The following is a 20,000-nucleotide window of genomic DNA, read 5'->3' on the forward strand; positions in this document are numbered from 1 at the left end:
GCCTCAAACTCTCAAAAGCCTCAAAGTGGCTTGATCGTCACCACGGCAATTAAATTCCCGCAGTGACCGCACCCCAGCACCCCAGCTTTGAGTGGCGGGAGGTGAGGGCGTTTCCCTGTTTGTGTTGAGGAGTGTGTGCACTGCATGAGGGACGGCCGTCTGATGACGCAACGCAAGAAAGTGACCTTCTGACCTGAATGTGTCAGATCAAGCCATAGAGAGAGAGATAGAGAGAGAGAGGGAGGGAGAGAGAGGGGGGGGGAAATGGGTGTTGTGCACAGAAACCGAGGAGCCACCTATTTCTGGACGCGTGCCCTGGCAATGAGCTGCGCTGAACGTCCAATTGACACAGCACTAACAGAGTGAGAGAATAGTGCAAAATAAAAAGAAAGAGACCAGGAGAAAGAGAAGAAGGGGTGAAAATACGAAATGCTGACAAAATGAAAGAGGAGAACGTTCCAGAGCCAAGCCGAGCCAAGTGGAGAGGAGAAGGCCGGCTCCACCGCTTGCTGCTCAAAAAAGAAACCTCGGGCGTCGGGCGAACATTCCAAGTGACTGAGTGGTCAGGGCTTTGGGATACTCATGTGGCGGGAGACCCGGCACTCCGGGCATTTCCTCGGGAATACTTCAGAAACTGTTTGAAAGCCGCCAATCCGAAAAGCCAATTAAAATGGAGAGAAACTAAACAGCCACACATAGCTGATGAATCCGCTTGCCGCTTTGAGGTCTTGTGATTCGCTTTGTTTTGCTTTGTTTTGTTTTGTTTTGTTTTGTTTCGGTGCATCCCTGTTGGGATTCCCATCCCTGCTCTTGCTCCTAGTCTACTGCCAACGGATCATTCAAAAGTGCAGGAAAACACAGAACACTATTATCTAGCAGAGAGTGAAGAAAGGAGAAGAGATAGAGAGATGGAGAGAGAAATGGAGGGATGAGAGATAGAAAGAGTTAGAGAGAAAAAGAGAGAGAGAGAGAGACAGACAGAAAGAGAGTATTGGGGCTTCACACCCCAGATATATGGCCTCGTCTTGGTTCGTATGGATGTCAGTCCACGTGAGACATCCCATGTCCAACTGTGAAGTCACCATATTAAAGTGCCTCTCACTCCTCTTCACCTCTCCCTCCATCTCTCCATCTCTCCCTTTCTCTCCCTCTCTCTCTCATTCCTCTCTCTCTGGCAGTGCGCTGTCGAGCTGAAACCCATCCAATCATCTCAGCTACTTGAGCGCTCTGTGAAGCGGCAGCGTTTTGGAAACTACACCAACACGGAAAGTATGCCTTGACGAGCCGTATCGATGGAAAAGAAAACCCTCTCCCTACCTCTCTCTCTCTCTCTCTTTTGTAGAGTTTTTGCAACTTGTGTGTAATTACGAGTGCCACTGCATCTCTGTCTGCACTGCACAACATGAAGCCAGGTCAGTCTGTGCTGGAAATGCTGGTGGTCAGAGAGTGTGTGTGTGTGTGTGTGTGTGTGTGTGTGTGTGTGTGTGAGTGTGTTAGGGGGAGTAGACTGATGTCTTTGTGGGGGGAAGGTTTGCTAAGGTTACTGATTGCTGCACTAGACTACATTCAGAGAGAGAGAAGGATAAAGAAAGAGAGAGAGAGAGAGAAAGAAAGAGTGAGAGAAAGAGAGAGAGAGAGAGAGAGAGAGAGAGAGAGAGAGAGAGAGAGAGAGAGAGAGAGAGAGAGAGGGAAGGAGGCATCCGGTGTTCACTTTTGGGCCAGATGAGGGTTAGATCTGCCTATGCTGTTTGTTGACTTCCTACAGTCACATCTTCAGTCTACTTATGATATGGATTGCTAAATCTATCAACTTCTACTCAGACACAAGGTCATTTACAGCAAGAGGACAAGTTTGGCTTTGTTTAAATGCTAACCATGAATTTAACCAATTGTACCATGGCAAAAAACAGACCTTCATTTCCTAAAATGTATCCTACTTCGAATTAAAGTCCAACTTTTTGTTCGAGAAAGGAGTAGGAAGTGTGTCCCGAACACGCGGTTAAAGGCCAGTGGCTATTAGCCCCGACTGACGTGAGGACAGCTCTCAGTTCCAACTGGCCTGATGTGACCAGTGAGAGTCAATATTCCTTATACCCACCCCCCACCGCACCTCCAGACACACACACACACACACACACACACACACACACACACACACACACACACACACACACACACACACAGCCTTTCGAGGAGTGCCAAACCGCTGCTCCAAGCGGTACCACCCTGCAGGACCTGGCTTTTTGCATTTGTGTGCATGTGTATGTCAGTGTGCCGCAAATGTGTGTATCTGTAGCATCCCTGTGTGTGTGTGAGTGTGCACTCTTGTGTATGTATAGGTATATGTATGTATATGTATATGTATATGTTTGTGTGTGTGTGTGTGTGTGTGTGTGTGTGTGAGATTCTCTTCCTGTGTATGTGTGTGAGTGTGATTCTCTTCCTGTGTGTGTGTGTGTGTGTGTGTGTGAGAGCTGCATGAGTAAACGGTGACCTGTACCGGTGTGGTGTGACTGAATGAGTGAGTGTCTGTGAGTGTCGCCGTGTCTGAAGAGGCCGGTGTTCTCAGCTCTCCCCGTCTGGCCCAACACAGAGGGCCTAATTCAATCTCACCCAGAGAGAAAAAAAAACCACACAGACAGGAGGGATAAGGAGAGAGTGTGTGTGTGTGTGTGTGTGTGTGTGTGTGTGTGTGTGCGTGCGTGCGTACGTGTGTGTGCTTGTGTGTGTGTGTGTGTGCGTGTGTGAACATGTTTATTTATTTACCTCCACTCCCGCCATCCTTCCACCTCTCTTTCACTCCTCGCGTGTCTCCTCGCCCCCGCAAGCACATGTCGCCCCATTGGCTGTCCCTTCTAGAATTTACACTACGGCCAGCTCTGATTGGACGTCTGCCGCGTGTCCGAGTGGCGCCACGACGGTGTCATCACTCATGCGAACTCTCCATCAACACGTCAGTGACCACAACCGCTGCTTTTACATTCGCTGCCAGCTTAACTTGTTGCATAGTAAATCTGAATGATCAGTCAGTGCCTTATCCTGTTACACACCTTGTTGTGTTTATGGTAAGACCCTTGAGCAGTGGTCTTTGGCTAGGTGAACTGTAGAATAAATAATGCAAAATGCGGACTCTATGGAGTACATTGTGTCTATCTAAATTAAAATAAATTATGGGGGGCGCTCAAATACAAACCAAGAGAGCATCTTACCAACTGAATTTTCAGCACAAGATGTTTAATCAGGTCTAGGCCACTTAACAGGGAAAAAGCACTTGTGCTGATTGCTCTCAGACAAGAGGCAACCAGTGGAATCATGGTCTTGATAGAATTAACGTAATTATAGTAAGATGGACATTTTATAATGGCAAACCACAGACTAAAGGCTGGAACACTAAACACTTAAACCTACAACAATTCTGCAAGTCTTCATAGTGAACCATAAACTTTTTTAATCAGTTAACATTGCACGGATCCCTTAATGGAGAATTACCTCATTCTGTTAGTGTACTAGCACATATGACTGTGAACCATAGAGAACATTACAACAGACTCAACACGGAGAGACTTTGATCTGAACGTGTTAGTGTAGAACTTTGGGAAACTTTAATTCTATTAGCATATTAGCGCCCTGGGAAACTTTAATTCTATTAGCATATTAGCGCAGAGGGGGGAACTTTGACTGTATTAGCATATTTGACTCTTACCACTTTTTAAATTACCATATGACCACAGACTGGGAAACACTGAACCTATTACTGAATGTTATATAAGGCGTGCCTGCCACCTTTAAAAGGTGGAGGTCAGTCGCGGAGGCTGTGGTGCTAATGGAGAGCTCCACTCCCAGGCTGACAGGAGGAGGGCTATGTCCGGGGGCTGCAGAGGGTTAAGTGGGGGTTTAGTGGCGGGGGCACCTGACCTGGAGGTAGGCTGGAAAACACACTCATAAATCAGCCTCCCTGCGTGTGTGTGGGTGTGTGTGTGTGTGTGTGTGTGTGGACTCCTTGGAAGATGACCCACCCCATGGTACACTTTCAGAGGGACAAAAGAACACAGCTGGTCCTCACATGGGCTACATGGAGCTGGGTGAGGTAGCTGTGTGTGTGTGTGTGTGTGTATTAATCTGAAGGGAAATGTTTCAGTTGGTCGAAACACTGGTCTGCTTACACACGCATGCTTGAGTTCTGCACTTGAGTTCACTGTGTATTCTTTTTGTGTGTGTGTGTGTGCGTGCGTGTAAAACATAAGAGAATGCCATGTGGCCAAGATCTGACTCTTCGTTTAACGTTGGCAGACTGTCAGGACCAAAACAAGCCACACACACGGCCCATCCTCCAAAACACACACACACACACACACACACACACACACACACACACACACAGTATTATGTGTGTATTATACATGGCAAAGATGAAGCACAAGAGAGAAACACAGAAGAAGAATCCTCTCCAGCTAACATAAACCCAACACACTGTTTCAAAACAAACGGCCGAGATCTCAGGAGACCCCCTCCTTACATGGCCATGTCTTCCCTCACCAGTGTCTCAAAGGGAACTGCAAGCATCCACTCCTGGTGGAGGGGGGGAAGGGTTTTGGCGTGACACCTGGCTCTCTCAGTCTCTCCACAGCAGACCACACGCTGCCACACTGTCTTTGGTGAGAGTGTCTGTAAGCTCTTACCCCATTCATAACATGGCAGATGTGTGTGTGTGTGTGTGTCAAAGTGTGGGCGGTGGGAGGGGAGAAGAGAGGCAGTGTGTGTACTGTGGAGATCGAAGAGGGAGCACTGAAACACTCCATATTGACCTATCCTCTTGTCTCACTGCATTGTCTCACCAAGTCAAAGACCTGCACACTGTGCACATTTGCAGATGGCGCACGCTTGTGGTAATGAAGTGCATGTGTGGGAGGTAATGCAGTAATGGGTGTGTTTGTGTGTATTGGGTGTAATGTGTGCTGAATATATTGACCAATGAGGACACATGGACAAATGAGGACGCTAGCATCATGGTCCCCCGTAAAAAGTACTAGACAAGAGATGGTATCCCTCTTACTGCCCTTAGCATGCCCTTAGCATTAGCATATTCGCGCCCTGGGAAACTTGCATATTAGCACTGAGAGGGAACTTTGACTGTATTAGCATATTTGAATCTTTTACTGAATGTTATCTAACTGCCCTTAACCCTCTCAAATGGACAACTGACCCAAGATTCCCTCAGGAAGCTTCAGCAATGTAATCAAACAGTAGTGTTATCTGTAGCATCAGTACAGTATCGGCTCTAAGACACAAGCTGTGGGGCAGGATGGATTGGTCACAGAGATTTCAAATGTGAGTGGTGTCCAGATGTCCTCGGCGTCGCTGTAAACACTGCCAAATGGTGACGGCGAGAAATCCAAATATGGAGGATCATCCAATCAAACCAGATGTGCTTGTGTTAACACACAATTGACAAGATGGTCAAACAAGATGCCATTCAGTTCAGTTTTTTGTTTTTTTTGGAGTGATATTTGGGGAACGGTGGACATATCAAACAAAAAAAACTTTAAAGACTTTAAAGTCAAGTGTAAACGTATGATGTTTATTTCCTGTATTACAGTTACCATGGCAATGGGGAAACTATGTGTCGTTTAGAGTAGCTAGAGTGGGGGAAGCGTGCATGTATGTATGTGTGTGTGTGTGTGTGTGTGTGTGTGTGTGTGTGTGTGTGCAGCTGTAAAAAGTCAGCCACCAGATCTGTGCGCCAAATCAAAAATGGCCGGGCTGATTGGGAGCACATTGCTGGGGCCAAACTGGTGGCGGCCATGTTGTTCCAACAGGTTCCAGTCATCAAACAATGTTTTGGATGGCACTGACCCCAGAGCAGCCGTCACCCCCACCCATCAGGGAGGGAAAGCAATCCCACAAGGCTTTGCACCGAGAGCACAGCTCAGGCGACTTCAAAGACAGATGGACGAGAGAGAGAGAGAGAGAGAGAGAGAGAGAAAAGGAGAGAGAGAGGGAGAGAGAAAGAACGAGTGAGCAGAAGGAAAAGTGCAAACATGCCAACTAACGCATACTACATGAGTGTTCATTTCCTGCCTGAATCAGAGCTCTTTATGGAGCCGCACAGGTGCAAGCCCCCCCCAACACACACACACACACACACACACACACACACACACACACACACACACACACACACACACACACACACACACACACACACACACACACCCTTCAAAAAAGAGGGGCAATAAAAAAGAAACGTAGGCACCTTTTTGTACCCATGTAACTGGATGAGCTTCTACTTTAATGGCCAAAGGGTCAGTTTCGACCTACTTTCCAGCTCCTCTGTAAATGGTACCAAGAAAGAGAGAAAGCCCAGTGACATGGCACTAGTAAATATCAGATGTTGCCACTGGCCTCTGGGTAATGTAGTTTTATGAGTAGTAGTGTAGTTCTGTGTGACTGTGGGTCAGTGGTCCTTGTGAGGCCGGATGAGGTCAGAGCCAAAAACACAAGGGTCATTGTGTCGGACGTCTCCAAGCTGCGGAATTTAGAGCCTGGCACAAAGACACACGCGCGCGCACACACACACAGACAGACAGACACACACACACACACACACACACACACACACACACACACACACACACACACACACACACACACACACACACACAGAGGAAGAAAGATAGAGCGTGCAACAAAGAATCACAACAAAGAATCAGAGAAAAAGACAACGATCCAGAGAAAGACATGATGGGATGAAAGTAAAAGTATGGGGGGATGGAAAAAAAGGAGAGAGACAAGGAAAGGGAGAGAGAGAGAGAAAGAGAGAGAACAGATGTTTGGCTAGGAGATCAAAGCCCCTGTGTTCACACACACACACACACATTCCCCATCCGAGACACGACCAAAAAAAAAAAGGAAAAAAAAAACTGAAGAACTTGCCTTTTTACTTTCTCTAGTAAGATGAGATGCTTCACTATCTACAACATGTCACTGACACACTGACACATTAAAAGACAGTGACGGCTAGGCTGTTGGCTCAGCCAATCAGATTGTCTCTCATTTATTTTCTCATTTCTCTCCGTCTCTTTCTCTCCATCTCTCAATCTCTCCCTCTCCCTCCCTCGTTCCAGAACCATGCGGAGTAAATGATTTGAACAGGATGTGGCCCTCCTAACTCTTGTTGAGCGAGCGTTTACATTCTGCAGAGTTAGCAGAAGTGCAACATTGACGGAGAAAGAGAGAGGCAGGCTAAAAATTAGAGAAAGAAAGAGAGGGAGAGAGAGAGAGAGAGAGAGAGAGAGAGAGAGAGAGAGAAAGAGGGAGGGTGAAGGGGGCAGAGGAGAAAAATGTTTAAAAGAGAGGAGGGAGAGGGGATAGAACGTCTGAGTGAAAGAGAGAGAGAGAGAGAGAGAGAGACAGAGAGAGAGACAGAAGAAAGAGGGAGAGATGGAGAGAGGAAAACTCAGAAACAGAAGAAAGTGAAATAGGACAAGGAGGGCCATGGAAGTCACAGACAAGAGCTGCTAAGGGGAAAAAAGAGACCAGATTCTGCTCCAATTACCACCCCCCCACACACACACACACACCTCCCCGAACCAGACCAGACCCCCCACCCCCTCTCCCAATCTCTCTTCCTGTACAGCAGGGGCCCCCGTTGTCACTGGGCGAGAGGAGAGTCACAGCCAGGGGCCCTGTACCTGACAACACTGCACTCTCTCTCTCTCTCTCTCTCTCTCTCTCTCTCTCTCTCTCTCTCTCTCTATCTCTCTCTCTCTCTCTCTCTCTCTTCTTGCTTTATGGTTCAGTAGAGCTCACTACCATGCATCTCTCTGTCTCTCTTTTTGTCCTTCTTTCTCTGTCTCTCTCTCAATTCAATTCAAGGTTGCTTTATTAGCATGACTGGAAGTACAGTGTTGCCAAAGCACAATTAAAACAGCATAACAATTAGAACATTGACAGCATTCTCTCTCTCTTTCTCTCTCAGCGAGCCGCTGAAAAGGGAGCATTAGCATCTTGGGTCGTGATGTATGGCAGGATCTCTTAACGCATGCCTTGTTCTTATTCCGTATTGGTCTCTCTCACGCTCGGAGGACCAATGACAGAGGCGACGCTGGCCAGTGTTCAAGCGCTGAAGCTGTCAGAAGTGTTTATGCCAATATGAACGATGAATGGGATGAAATAAAAACATATCTGAGTTTGTTTGGGGAGATAGAGAGAGAGATATAGAGAGAAAGAGAGAGAGAAATAGGTGTCACCAGGTGTCATTTGAAAAAAAAAAAAAAAAGACAATAAAATGTAAAATATTATTGGCCTCGTTACCCAGCCTTTTGGGAGTAGAGGCATTAGTTCCAAAGTCTGAGATTTCCAGACAGACACATCAAAAGGGAGTCGCTCATCTCAAGTTCAGCCAGGCCAAAGCGGGGGGGGGGCTCCAAAAGTCATCCGACACGGCAGCTTTCCGGCACTTTCTGGTGAAATGTCACGTCTCCTTTCATCCTGATAGTATTTTTCTCCCTCTTGAAAAAAATAAAATGTTGATCCTGGTTGTTCACTCACAGTCACTGTATATGGTCACAAAGAGGAGAGGAAAATAAAGGGGTTTGAATGCGGGGGTGGTATGTGTGTGTGTGTGTGTGTGTGTGTGTGTGTGTGTGTGTGTGTGTGTGTGTGTGTGTGTGTGTATGTGTGTGCTCCATTTTCCACCAGCATAAAAATGTGAGCATTAGGAGGCAAGGTGTGTGTGTGTCTCCATGCGTGCTGGGCTTTCCACAGGAAGACTATATCAAAGAGAGTGGGCATGGGGACCTCATGTTGACCAAACAGCATGCTCGGCGAGACTACTACACACACACACACACACACACACACACACACACATCTCTTCATAAGGAGCCAGGCTGGTGGGGTCCATTACGGATGAAATGTTTGCACGGTTGAATGGAGCCATGTGTGCGTGCCGGCAAATGGAACAGGGGGGGCCTTCAGCAGAGGCACGTCTAAAGCCATTTAGAGGGCCCTCAAACAGCATGCATGCATATATATGCACGCCTGTGCGGCCATTAACATGCAAAATGCGTAACTGAGACGGATTGCTCTGTTGTTCTTTATTCCTGCTTTTTTCTTTTGTTCTCGAGATCAAGTGGTCCTCTGTCATGAGAGGTTTGGATCTGAGATTTCCTGAGGCTGAACAGAGACAGAGAGAGAGAGAGAGAGAGAGAGAGAGAGAGAGAGAGAGAGAGAGAGAGAGAGAGAGAGAAAGAGAAAGAGAGATCGTCATGCCTGGAGTTGCACCGTTTTCTCTTTCAAACCGAAACCAACCATCATCTCTCTTCTGTGTTTTAGGATTCAAGGCTGCATATCACCCCGAATAAAAAAAAAAAGACTCCAGCACTGCACGTAGCTTCCCGGCTCTACTCTAGGTCGATTGGCTGTACAGACGGCAGACGGGATGCAGAGATGTCCAGGAGACCGATACCTCAGAAGCCACACACAAAAACAAGTGGAAGGTCGCCTCAGCGGCTCCTCTGCATCTTTTACAGAGCGTGGGCAGTGCACTCAGCAGCTCTGTTAGGCCCTCTGAAATTCTGATCACCAGCCATCTCTGAGGCCCCAATCTTGGAAGCCCTGCTGGGTGCTAAATGACCTACAGTGCTGTTTGAGGCGGCCGTTTACATTTATAGGTTTAGCAGACGCTAAGGCTATACCCAGATCGACTTACAGTACGAATATATATTTTTTTATTAGAGGCCTATGTGTTCCCGATAGCAATCAAATCAGTGGTTCTCCATGTGCATCTTGAGCAAACAGTCGAATCACCGCCGAGAGGCTAAATTACCTGAAGTGCTGTTCGATGCTTCTGTTAACATTTGCCGATTTCGCAGATGCTGTTACCCAGTGCGACTCACGGTACATATATACGTCTTCATCATTAGCCTCTGTGCGTTTTGTAGGTATCAAAACCATCATGGCGGTACTGCGTTAACAGGCAAGCCGCCACTGAGATGCTAAATTAACTAAAACACGTGCAGATGCTGAATGACAAAACCTGACTGAAGGGCTGCACTCTTGAGGATAATGGCAGAGACTTTCTAATGAGGAGACAGCACTCAAAAAACCCTCCATAGAAATGCATGGGGGTAGTTTGTAACGCCAAAATGGCAGTTGTCTACACATATCACACCCCTTGTATTCAACATGTGAATACATTGAGCCAATCATGTGGTGTGCTGTGAATACATTGAGCCAATCAGGTGGTGTGTTGTGAAGACATCGTGCCAATCATGTGTTGTGATCTCACTGCTGGAGCAAGGTTGGTGTCGTGAAGCCTTGCGCACGCGCATTTCTGCCAAAATAGATGCTCGATAAGTGCCCAAAAAGCGTTGCAATATGGCCGCCGAGTGGAGGGACTTGCCTAAAAGGACTTTGATAACGGTGACTAACTATGTCTGTCAATCACACTGACAGCGGTGACAGAGGAAACAATCGTAATGGTGTGACAAGTCATCCAATGGCACGTATTCCAAACAGATGAAAATTCCAAACAGACCCAACGACTGCTGAGCTGTCTTTGTTTGTTTGTTTGTTTATTTACTGCTGTTTACTTACAGGGTCGCTCTAAGTTAACGAGTTTTCAATCCCTCGCCGTGCGTCGCGCTGACGTCGGCAGCCGCGGGGCCTGTGGCTTTGGCCGGGGCAGAGGAGACGGGTCCCCACTGCGTGGAACGCGACCTTTCTTTTTTTCCGCGGGATCTCGCCCGATTCCAGCCAGCGGGCAGGCGAGGGATGCGAACGCAATGGGTTCTCCGGATGAGCTTGTGGGTTCCACGGCACACTAACCCAGAGGATTGTGGGTATTTTTTTTTTCTTCTTCTCCTCCTCTTTTCTGTCTCGCGTGCACACGCGCGTCTCGGCTAAAGTCTTCCAGTCCTCACGGCTGCTGGATCCATTAGTCCACTCTAATGAAAGTCAGGGCAGCAGGGGGGTGGGGTTAGAAGGGGTGTGTGGTGTTAGTGGTGGGGTGGTGGGGTACTGGGCCTGAAAGGGGGGGGTGGGGGGCTTTTTTCCATCTCGTCCTCTTAATGACAGCGAGGGAGGAAAGCCAGGGCCACTCGCTTCGATTGCAGTATCAGAGGCGGAGAGAGACGAGGCTGGCGAGGACGAGGCCTGCTGAAAAGAGCCCGCCATGATGAAATATGGGCCGGGATCTGGGCAACACACACCACCCCCTCCTGACACACACACACACACACACACACACACACACACACACACACACACACACACACACACACACACACACATAGACACACACACACACACACACACACACACAAAAACACGCACACACACACACACATACACCACAGTTCAGCATCCATGCCTGTAAGACGTTGTTTGTTTCTGGTGTGTGTCAGCATTCCTCCATATGTTCTGACATTCCGATGGCCAACAACAAGAGTCTTTGGCCCGTCCAGAGTGGACAGGGACTGCACTGGCTGCACGTCACCATGGTTACCGCATTTTGTTGTGCTACAAACTGTGCAGAGACTTCTTTCAACATCTGAGGATCCCCCCCTGTGTCAAGGGAGGACACACTGACTTGGGCTTTTTTTTGAAGAGCGATAACTCCTACCATCTCACATCTCTGCTTTACGTGCCAAGGCTCGGGAGATGCCAAACTTCCCAGGAATGGGAAGCAGAGATAAGAAGTGAAGTTAAGAGGAGGAGAGAAGACAAAGGGAGTGAAGAAAGGGAGAGAAAAAGAGAGAAAATTGAGGGTGCAGAAAAGGTGAAACAAGCAAAAAGAGAGTGCACAAATGAGATAAAGAGAGGAGAGAGAGAGAGAGAGAGAGAGAGAGAGAGAGAGAAAGAGAAAGAGGGTTGAACACTAAAAGCAACATCATAAGTAGCCTTACCGAGTCATCAGGCTCATCAAAGACTCTATACTAAATGTGTTTACATGACGCTGAATGTGTGTGCTTGAATGTGGACATGTTTGTGTAAATTAATATGTGCTATAGTGTGTGTGTGTGTGTGTGTGTGTGTGTGTGTGTGTGTGTGTGTGTGTGTGTGTGTGTCTGGATACAGAAATAAACAGCTGGAGGCTTTTACTGTTAAACACAAAGCCAAAGGCAACTCTGTGGACCCTGCTGGAGAGAAGCGGGGTGGTGGAGGGGTGGGGGGTGTTCGATAACATCCTCCTCTGGACCTCATCCCTGAGAGTCTCTCCACACATTTCCCTTTCTCATCTCCCATGACACACACACACACACACACACACACACACACACACACACACACACACACACACACACACACACACACACAATATCATGCATTCAAAATTCATCTGCATCTCTCTTAGTTCCTCTTTCAGAGGATCCATGCTAACAGGAACCATGCACACACCATAAACGACACCTTGGAGTTTGGAGAGGGTCTGTAACTGAAGTTATGGTAATCGTGGGCCACAGAACTACTTTGGCTGGAGCGTCAAAACTCCCTCCAAAGGAGACATGAAAGACAGTCCTGTCCCGTGGCCATGACAGTTATGGGGGGAAAAAATCAGCTTTTGGAGAAGTTACGGTTACGACTCATTTGCACGTCTCGGGATCAAACTGTCAGGCACAATGAAGGAGGGAATGGGATAGAGACAGAGAGTGAGAGAGAAGGATAGAGAGAGGGAGAACGGTGGAGAGGGAGAGAGAGAGAGAGAGAGAGAGAGAGAGAGAGGTTGATGGCGGAGGAGATGGTAATAAACGAATGAAAAAGCACTGGAGGTCTGGAGGAATTGCACAAGCGCGGCCAAATGTTTGCCTTGGCAGCGCCAAGGGCAATGATGTCATCGCTGCTCTAGTTTTCAGTCCACTACATACATAAAAAAAGAAAAAAGAGAAGAAGAAAGGGGGGTAGAAGAAGAAAAAAAAAGAAAAAAAGAGTATCAGTTGTTGCAGCACTTGGTGATACTAACGCTAACGGTGCCTGTGCCAGGTTCGCGGTGACCTCAGGAAGTACAATCTGCCCTGTCCACCAACAGGCAAACGGAAGGCACTATCCGCCCCGATGTGCAATCGGAACCACAGTGACGAACCGCAAAAGCTAGAAACGCAGCTTGACTTGGAATCCATCATTGGCACGGTCACAAAGAGAGCTGCTCTTGTTGACGTTACAGCGTTAATTAGAAGTCTAAACTCTGGCTCAGTCTGACAATAAGCTTGTACTGTACGTTTTCGAGCAAGAACTTCCTCGGAGGACCCTGTGGCGTTTCCAGCAATAAGCCGTCAAGGGTTTCGGCACTGCCGGTCTTTGACTCCATCTGGTCTGGCCTCAGCATGGCTGGTTTAGTGATGAATGATCATTAAAGAGGGAAAGTATCTTCATCAGATTTGTGTGTGAGTTATTGCGCTATTAACTGACTTGCTGCAAAGCCTCTGGTAAGATCTATAATATATCTTACTGCATGAGGGAGAGAGAAGGAGAAAATGAGACAGAGAGAGAGAGAGTGAGAGAGATAGAGAGAGAGAGAAAGGGTAGAGGGAATGGAGGGAGAGAGAGGGCGAAGGACAAGGAAAGAAAGTGGTTGGGGGTTGGGGTGGCTCTTTAAAAATGCACCTCTGTGAAGTTTCTCTCCAGAACTTTCCATCTGACCTCAGCACAGCATGCAGCCATTACAACCCTCGCGTTCACAAGTTCCAAAGGAGCCCGTGAAGACAAACACTCAAAACAAACACAGTTAAAAAGCTTACAACTTAAAACAACGCTGATCATTGAAATGCAAAAACGAAAAGAAACAGAGAGCATGCAAGATGATGTGAAAGATAACGAAAGAAACCGAAGAGGAAGAATGAAACTGAAAAAAAAAAAATATCAGTTTTTCCCAGGGCGGTGCTTGGCTTCCAAAGACAATTGCTTAACTGTATTCGGTGGGGATGAGAAAGACAGAGAAGGAAAGAGAGAGAAAGAGAGGGAGAGGAAGAGAGAGAGATGGTAGAAGAGAGAGAGAGAGAAAGAGAGAGAGAGAGCGATGGGAAAAGCAGTCGTTACAGTAGGAGGGCAGCTGAAGAAAGACTCAGCTGGGAGGAATGGCTCGATTAGCTCATGCCGCCTCTTTAAAACAACACTCCATCCAGGGGCTTTCTAGTCAATGAGAACTGCATCACACAAGAGTAGGAGAGAGAGGGGGAGAGGAAGAGAGAGAGAGAGAGAGAGAGAGAGAGAGAGAGAGAGAGAGAGAGAGAGAGAGAGAGAGAGATGGAGTAGGAGGAAGAGAGAGATTTCATCTTTTAATAATTCTACATTCACATTGCTGTTTTAATGGCATCACGCAGACACTATACTGTTTTACTGTTCAGATCTCATTTCTTGTTCTGTTTTGGCAGCTCTGTATCTAAATCATGCTAATAAAACAACCTTGAATTGAAACGAAAATTAAATTGAGAGAGAGAGAGAGAGAGAGAGAGAGAGAGAGAGAGAGAGAGAGAGAGAGAGAGAGAGAAAGACTTTTGGCTTTTAAAACCCCTTTATTGATCCACTGTACGGAGGGACACCTTCAAAAGGCACAAACATGGGGAGAACAAAGTTCAAGGCACCGCTGAACCAAGTGAACCTAAGAACGGAGTGCCCGGTTTCCATCTGGGTCATTCACCAGCAGCGTCTTTGCCCACATCTCCACAAAAGCACACATCAAAAAAGTTCACACAGGACTCGACCGGAGGGGTTGGAATTTAGTCTGGGCCGAGTGGAAAACAGCATTTAACTGTCACTTGACTTGACACTAACTCTCCAGTCATGCAAGTCAAAGCTAAACTGTTTCACAGAAACGTTGGGATCTTTCACACAAAACTTCTTTAGGTGTATATATATATATATATATATATATATATATATATATATATATATATATATATATATACACACCATTGACAAGATTGTTTAGCAGAAACTGAACACACTTTCTCGCACTCACTTGCTCATTTCTCCTGAGGTTCGTGCTGAGTGTACTCTTTCATAACTAACAAGAGGTCTGGTCTGTTTCTCGACTGTCTTTTGCAGTTTCCCCCTCTACCCCCACACGTTTTTCTCTCCCCCTCTCTCTCTCTCTCTCTCTGCGTGCTTTGTTGTTGAGCTCAGCTAATGTAAAAGCTCCATCACCTCTGTAAGGCTGTGGTGGAGATGTGCAAGCATTCTCCAAGCGCAAGACAACTGTCTGGCCCAACGCCGGGCACCCTCCTGGGGGGGCCAGGAAGACGCTGGTCTGGGCGGGCCGCCTCCTGGCCAAAACTGCCCTCCAGGTGGAGCCAAGAACCAGTGTGGAGAGTGGAAAAGGGGAGGGGGGGGCGAGAGAAAGTGTGTGTGTGTGTGTGTGTGTGTGTGTGTGTGTGTGGGGGTATGGGTTGGGACGAAGAAAAAGGGGGGCTGTTGAGGACAAAGAATGGGGGAGGAAAAAAAACATGGAAAACATTTGGAGAGAGAGAGAGAGAGAGAGAGAGAGAGAGAGAGAGAGAGAGAGGGGGAGAGAGGGGGAGAGAGAGGGAGAGAGAGAGATGGTGTCCCTGCCCCTGAGGGTGCTGTGTGTACACAGCATTTAGTGTCTGTACGCTGCAATTCAACTAACAACTTTGGTCTTTGCATGTAAAGAGACAGCCATGTGAAACAGCCACAAGTGAATAACCACAGACTACGTTTCTTTGTGTGTCTGTGAGTAGTGTGAGGCAGTATGACAAAAACAGTGACGTATTCTGGCACATAATTTACTGTCAACAATGTCAAGCAAGCATATTTCAAATGGAGAGGTCACTACCCCAAACACGCATACACACAACATGCACGCACGCACAGGAGCACACACATACTGTACACACACACACACACAAAAAGCGTTTCGAAGTGAAGTGAAGTAAAGGGCACTCACCACTCTCACTCTTCTCGATCACCTCCACGAGCTCGCCAGCCTGCAGGCTGATCTCGGAGTTCTCCTGCCGCTCGTAGCTGGCCACGGCCACGTACTGCTCCAGGACCATGGGATCTCCGCTCTCCAGCCCTGCCGACGCCGATGCCGCCGCCGACGAGGAGCCAGCCGAGGTGGACGCAGCCGAGGAGGAGGAGGAGGAGGAAGAGGAGGAGGAGGAGGAAGGGAAGAAACATGCCGTCAGCCAGCTGCCTGCCACCGCCCCCCGTGCGCGTCCCCCACCACCACCACCAACACCGCCACCGCCCGTCCCGCAACCACGGCCGTGACCGCGAGCACCCCCGCCACCGATGGTGCCGGCACCACCACCACCACCACCGCCGCCGCGTGGCCCGTAAGTCGCCATGGCGTCGGCGTCCCTGTTGCCGCCGCCGCCGCCGTCACCTCGGTCGCCTGTGCGTTTCCCTCCCGTCCGCTGGAGATCGGCAGCCAATCACAGGTCAAGCTGGGTTCCTCGCTGCATAGTAATCCCAAGCGTTTGGCCATACGGCTCTCGGACGCCACTGGCCTCAGTGCCCCCGGGCAGAGTGGCATTTGAAGGGGGGAAGAGAGGAGAAAAAGAGGAGCATGGAAGATAAGGGGTGGGGGGGGGAGCGTTTCTTTTGTTTATTTTGAAAAGGTCCCTTTCGGAGAGGCCACGACGTTGTCCGGCACGGAGGAATTCCGTTGACGGGCCTCCATGGTACACGTTAGCCAGCCACGACGGCGGGAATACGGGGGAAAAAAAGGAAAAAAAAAGGGAAAAAAAATCGGCGCCGAACACGAGACAGAGAAGAAAGCGCTAGCGTGGAAGGAGTGAGTGAGGGACTGAACGAGGGAGCGAGGGGAGACACAGCTAGCGACAGAGAGAGAGAGACAGAGAGAGAGACAGAGAGAGTTGCAGATAGAGTGAGAGAGGGAAGGAGAGTGACAGAAAGAGAGAGAAAGAGAGAGAGAGAGAGAGAGAGGGATAGAAGGGTAGGAGCGAGGAGCTGTTGCTTCTACTAGAGGTATGGGGATGTGATTCGGGAGTGGAGCGTAGGAGAAGTTTCCCCTGGAAAATAAACACTGATTCTGTGGCAGGCCTCCCTTCTCTTCTCTCCTCCTCTCTCTCTCTCTCTCTCTCTCAGTCTTTCCCCTCCTCTTCTCTCGCCCTGGGGAGGCAGCCGTTGGCCAGGAGTGGGGAGTGGGGAGAGGAGGAGGGGACAGAGGGAAAGAGGAGGGGAGAGGGGGGGTCTTGAACACGCCAATCATACGAGACTCCACTCCAGGCCTTAAATAGAAACATATGAGTGGGCTGAAGCAGAGGGAAGAGGAGGGGAGAGAGAGAGAGAGAGAGAGAGAGCGAGAGAAAGAGAAAGAGAGAGAGGAAGAGAGAGAGATATGTGTGGAGGCAGGGCCTATGTTTATGTGAAACACAAGAAAGCATTTTGCTGCACTTTTCCCTCTCCCTCTCTTTCTCTCTCCACCCCCTCTCTCTTTCTCTCTCTACCCCCGTCTCTTTCTCTCCCTCGCTCTGGTTTAACCTTTTCACCGCCAGCCGTGACTTCATTTTTGGGAGTTCAGCGACTGTACGCAAGCTTGCTTGGTGACGTCAGTGCCGTGACTCAGTTACTGGTGGTTTTGATTTATTTCATATGCCAGAATGGGATTTGTGACAATGGATGTGGACTTAATGTGCGTGGCTATGGCTTTCTATTTAGTTCCTAATGTGCGTGGCTATGGCTTTCTATTTAGTTCCTAATGTGCGTGGCTATGGCTTTCTATTTAGTTCCTGGAGAGATAGAAACAGATGTTGAGGAACTGTCAGTTCCCCTAATGCAATGCTTTTGTGGAAAGAAAATATTGCAAAGTAGCAAAACACAAGTGGGAGGCCCAGACGACCATCAACACGGACATATATTTATGGTTTTTGAGCTTATGTTTTATGGTTTTCTCCGGGAGACCGCACCACACCACCACCAGAAGTGTCTCTTCTGCAGCCCTATGGGAAATGGTGAGGCTGGCTGAGATTCTGTGTTTGTCTGGGCACAGAGTCGGCTGTTGTGGAGAGGGAGCGGAATGCAAACCTGGACACGCACTGCGTTAGTTCCTGACCTGTGGAAAAGATGTCGCTCCAGACAGGCCATAAATAAAGACAGTCCTTGGTGCCCCAGACGTGGAGGAGTCGAAGAGCAGTCAAACGCAGCTTCAACGAGCAGCCCTTGTGGAGCTAGCAGCTAATCTGGCTAACATGCTTCACAGCTACCACAAGCTTGTCATAAGCTTAAATGAACGCTAATATGATAAGACCAATGGATGGATGTGAATATCCAAAATCCAAAAAAAAAACATATTCACAAAGCTAGCAAATACATAATATACCGGTAACTTAAATTGTGCTAGACTGGTTCAAAAGATGATCTTTCTCATCTTTCACAAAGATTATATTTTGCAGATTCAATTAGGGGACCTAAAGTGTGTCTGTGTCTAGTGTTTAGCTGTGTTTGCTACAGTTTCCCTGGAGTCTCATTAGCAATCTGATAAGCAAATCACCATCACCCAGGCGGTAACAATCAGTATATAATTATCTGATTGTGAGTTATATAATAATCTCACAGGACATAACAGCAAATATCATTAAAAATTAGAACCCCCGTCAATCAGATAACACTCGGCCTGCACTATAGCAAGGTAATTCCACAAGAGTGGCCACTGCGCCATTAGCATGTCTGACATTAGCATTTCAGCTAAGCCTCGACAGGCTCTCTCTTCCTTGACAGTGTCTCTCCCTAATCCTTCACTAACATTTGAGATCTCACCATCGCACCGTCTGTCTGTAAATGACGGATTAGCTTAAATCCTCTCCGCCCGCAAGATGTGTATCAGGTGTCGGGCGCCGCAAAGGGCTTCCTCGATCAAGTAAGTGGGAGCAATTTTAATTAAGAGTAAACGACACACACACATACACACTATCTGGCTGAGGAAGTTTCAAGAGGGGAAGATTTTTTAAGATACGCCTGACTCCAGTTCAGTGAAATGGTATTGTATTTGTTTTTAATCCTTAGGATACCTCGCTGGATAACTTGAAGCAATATGTTCACAAGTTTTCAAGTTGATTTAGGCTACTGATCACATGCTCAGGAGTAAGGAGTGAGGAGTCTATTGGGCCTGCATGAATCAGGGTTTCGTGAAGTGGCATTTGTTTTTAATTCTTCATGTATTCTTCGAGATAACTTGTACTCAGAAGTGGATGTAATGTACTGAACGCACAATCAGGACTGAGTGGACCCAGTCTGTGCAGACAGACAGGGGGAGGTGAGCGAAGACCGGGGGGGTGGGGGGAGCCTCTCGTGTCTCTAACAACTGACATGCCATCCTGTTTGTGTGTCCTGCAGAGCAGGAAATGCTTTCACACATGGGAGCAAAACAAACAGAAAACAGGACCAAACACCTTGTGCCCAGTCCTCTGCCGTTACGGCTCGTTGGAGTTGATTTGCATTCTTTGTCTTCCTTGCTTTGATGTTTCTTTCAGTCTGCCTGTTACTTGATGTTTACCTTTTTCCTTATTTATTTCCTTCTTTCTTTCTTTCTTTCATACTCTCTCTGTCTTCTTTCTTTCTTTCATACTCTCTCTGTCTTGTTTCTTTCTTTCTTTCATACTCTCTGTCTTGTTTCTTTCTTTCTTTCATACTCTCTCTGTCTTGTTTCTTTCTTTCATACTCTCTCTGTCTTCTTTCTTTCTTTCATACTCTCTCTGTCTTGTTTCTTTCTTTCTTTCATACTCTCTCTGTCTTGTTTCTTTCTTTCTTTCATACTCTCTCTGTCTTCTTTCTTTCTTTTTTTTTTGTTCCGCCATTTCCTACCTTCTTTTTCAATGTCCTTCAAAGGCTGTATCTTAATCTCTCTACCCCTCTCTAACCCCATTCTTCTCTCTTTTCCCCTCTCTTCATCTTTCTGTCTCTTTTTCTCTCTCTTCATCTTTTCTTCTCTGCTTCCCTCTTCTTTCTTTCCCTGAGATGCTGCACCAGTTACGCTGAGAGCAGTGGAGGGCGCATGAGTTAAATGCTCTCCAGATGTA

General features: G+C 47.7%; 1 protein-coding gene across 6 annotated transcripts in view; it reads right to left on the reverse strand.

Annotated features, from left to right (window-relative positions):
• Nucleotides 1–20,000, reverse strand: part of sh3pxd2aa (SH3 and PX domains 2Aa) — a 119,281-nt gene that overhangs the window by 24,132 nt on the left and 75,149 nt on the right. For all 6 annotated transcript variants that reach the window (XM_048247137.1, XM_048247135.1, XM_048247138.1 and 3 more), the window contains one exon: nt 15,905–16,033. In XM_048247137.1, coding sequence (XP_048103094.1) covers nt 15,905–16,033 — 129 coding nt within the window. The remainder of the gene's footprint in view (nt 1–15,904; nt 16,034–20,000) is intronic.

This window comes from Alosa alosa, chromosome 7, assembly GCF_017589495.1.
Source record: "Alosa alosa isolate M-15738 ecotype Scorff River chromosome 7, AALO_Geno_1.1, whole genome shotgun sequence".
Taxonomy (NCBI): Eukaryota; Metazoa; Chordata; class Actinopteri; order Clupeiformes; family Clupeidae; genus Alosa; species Alosa alosa.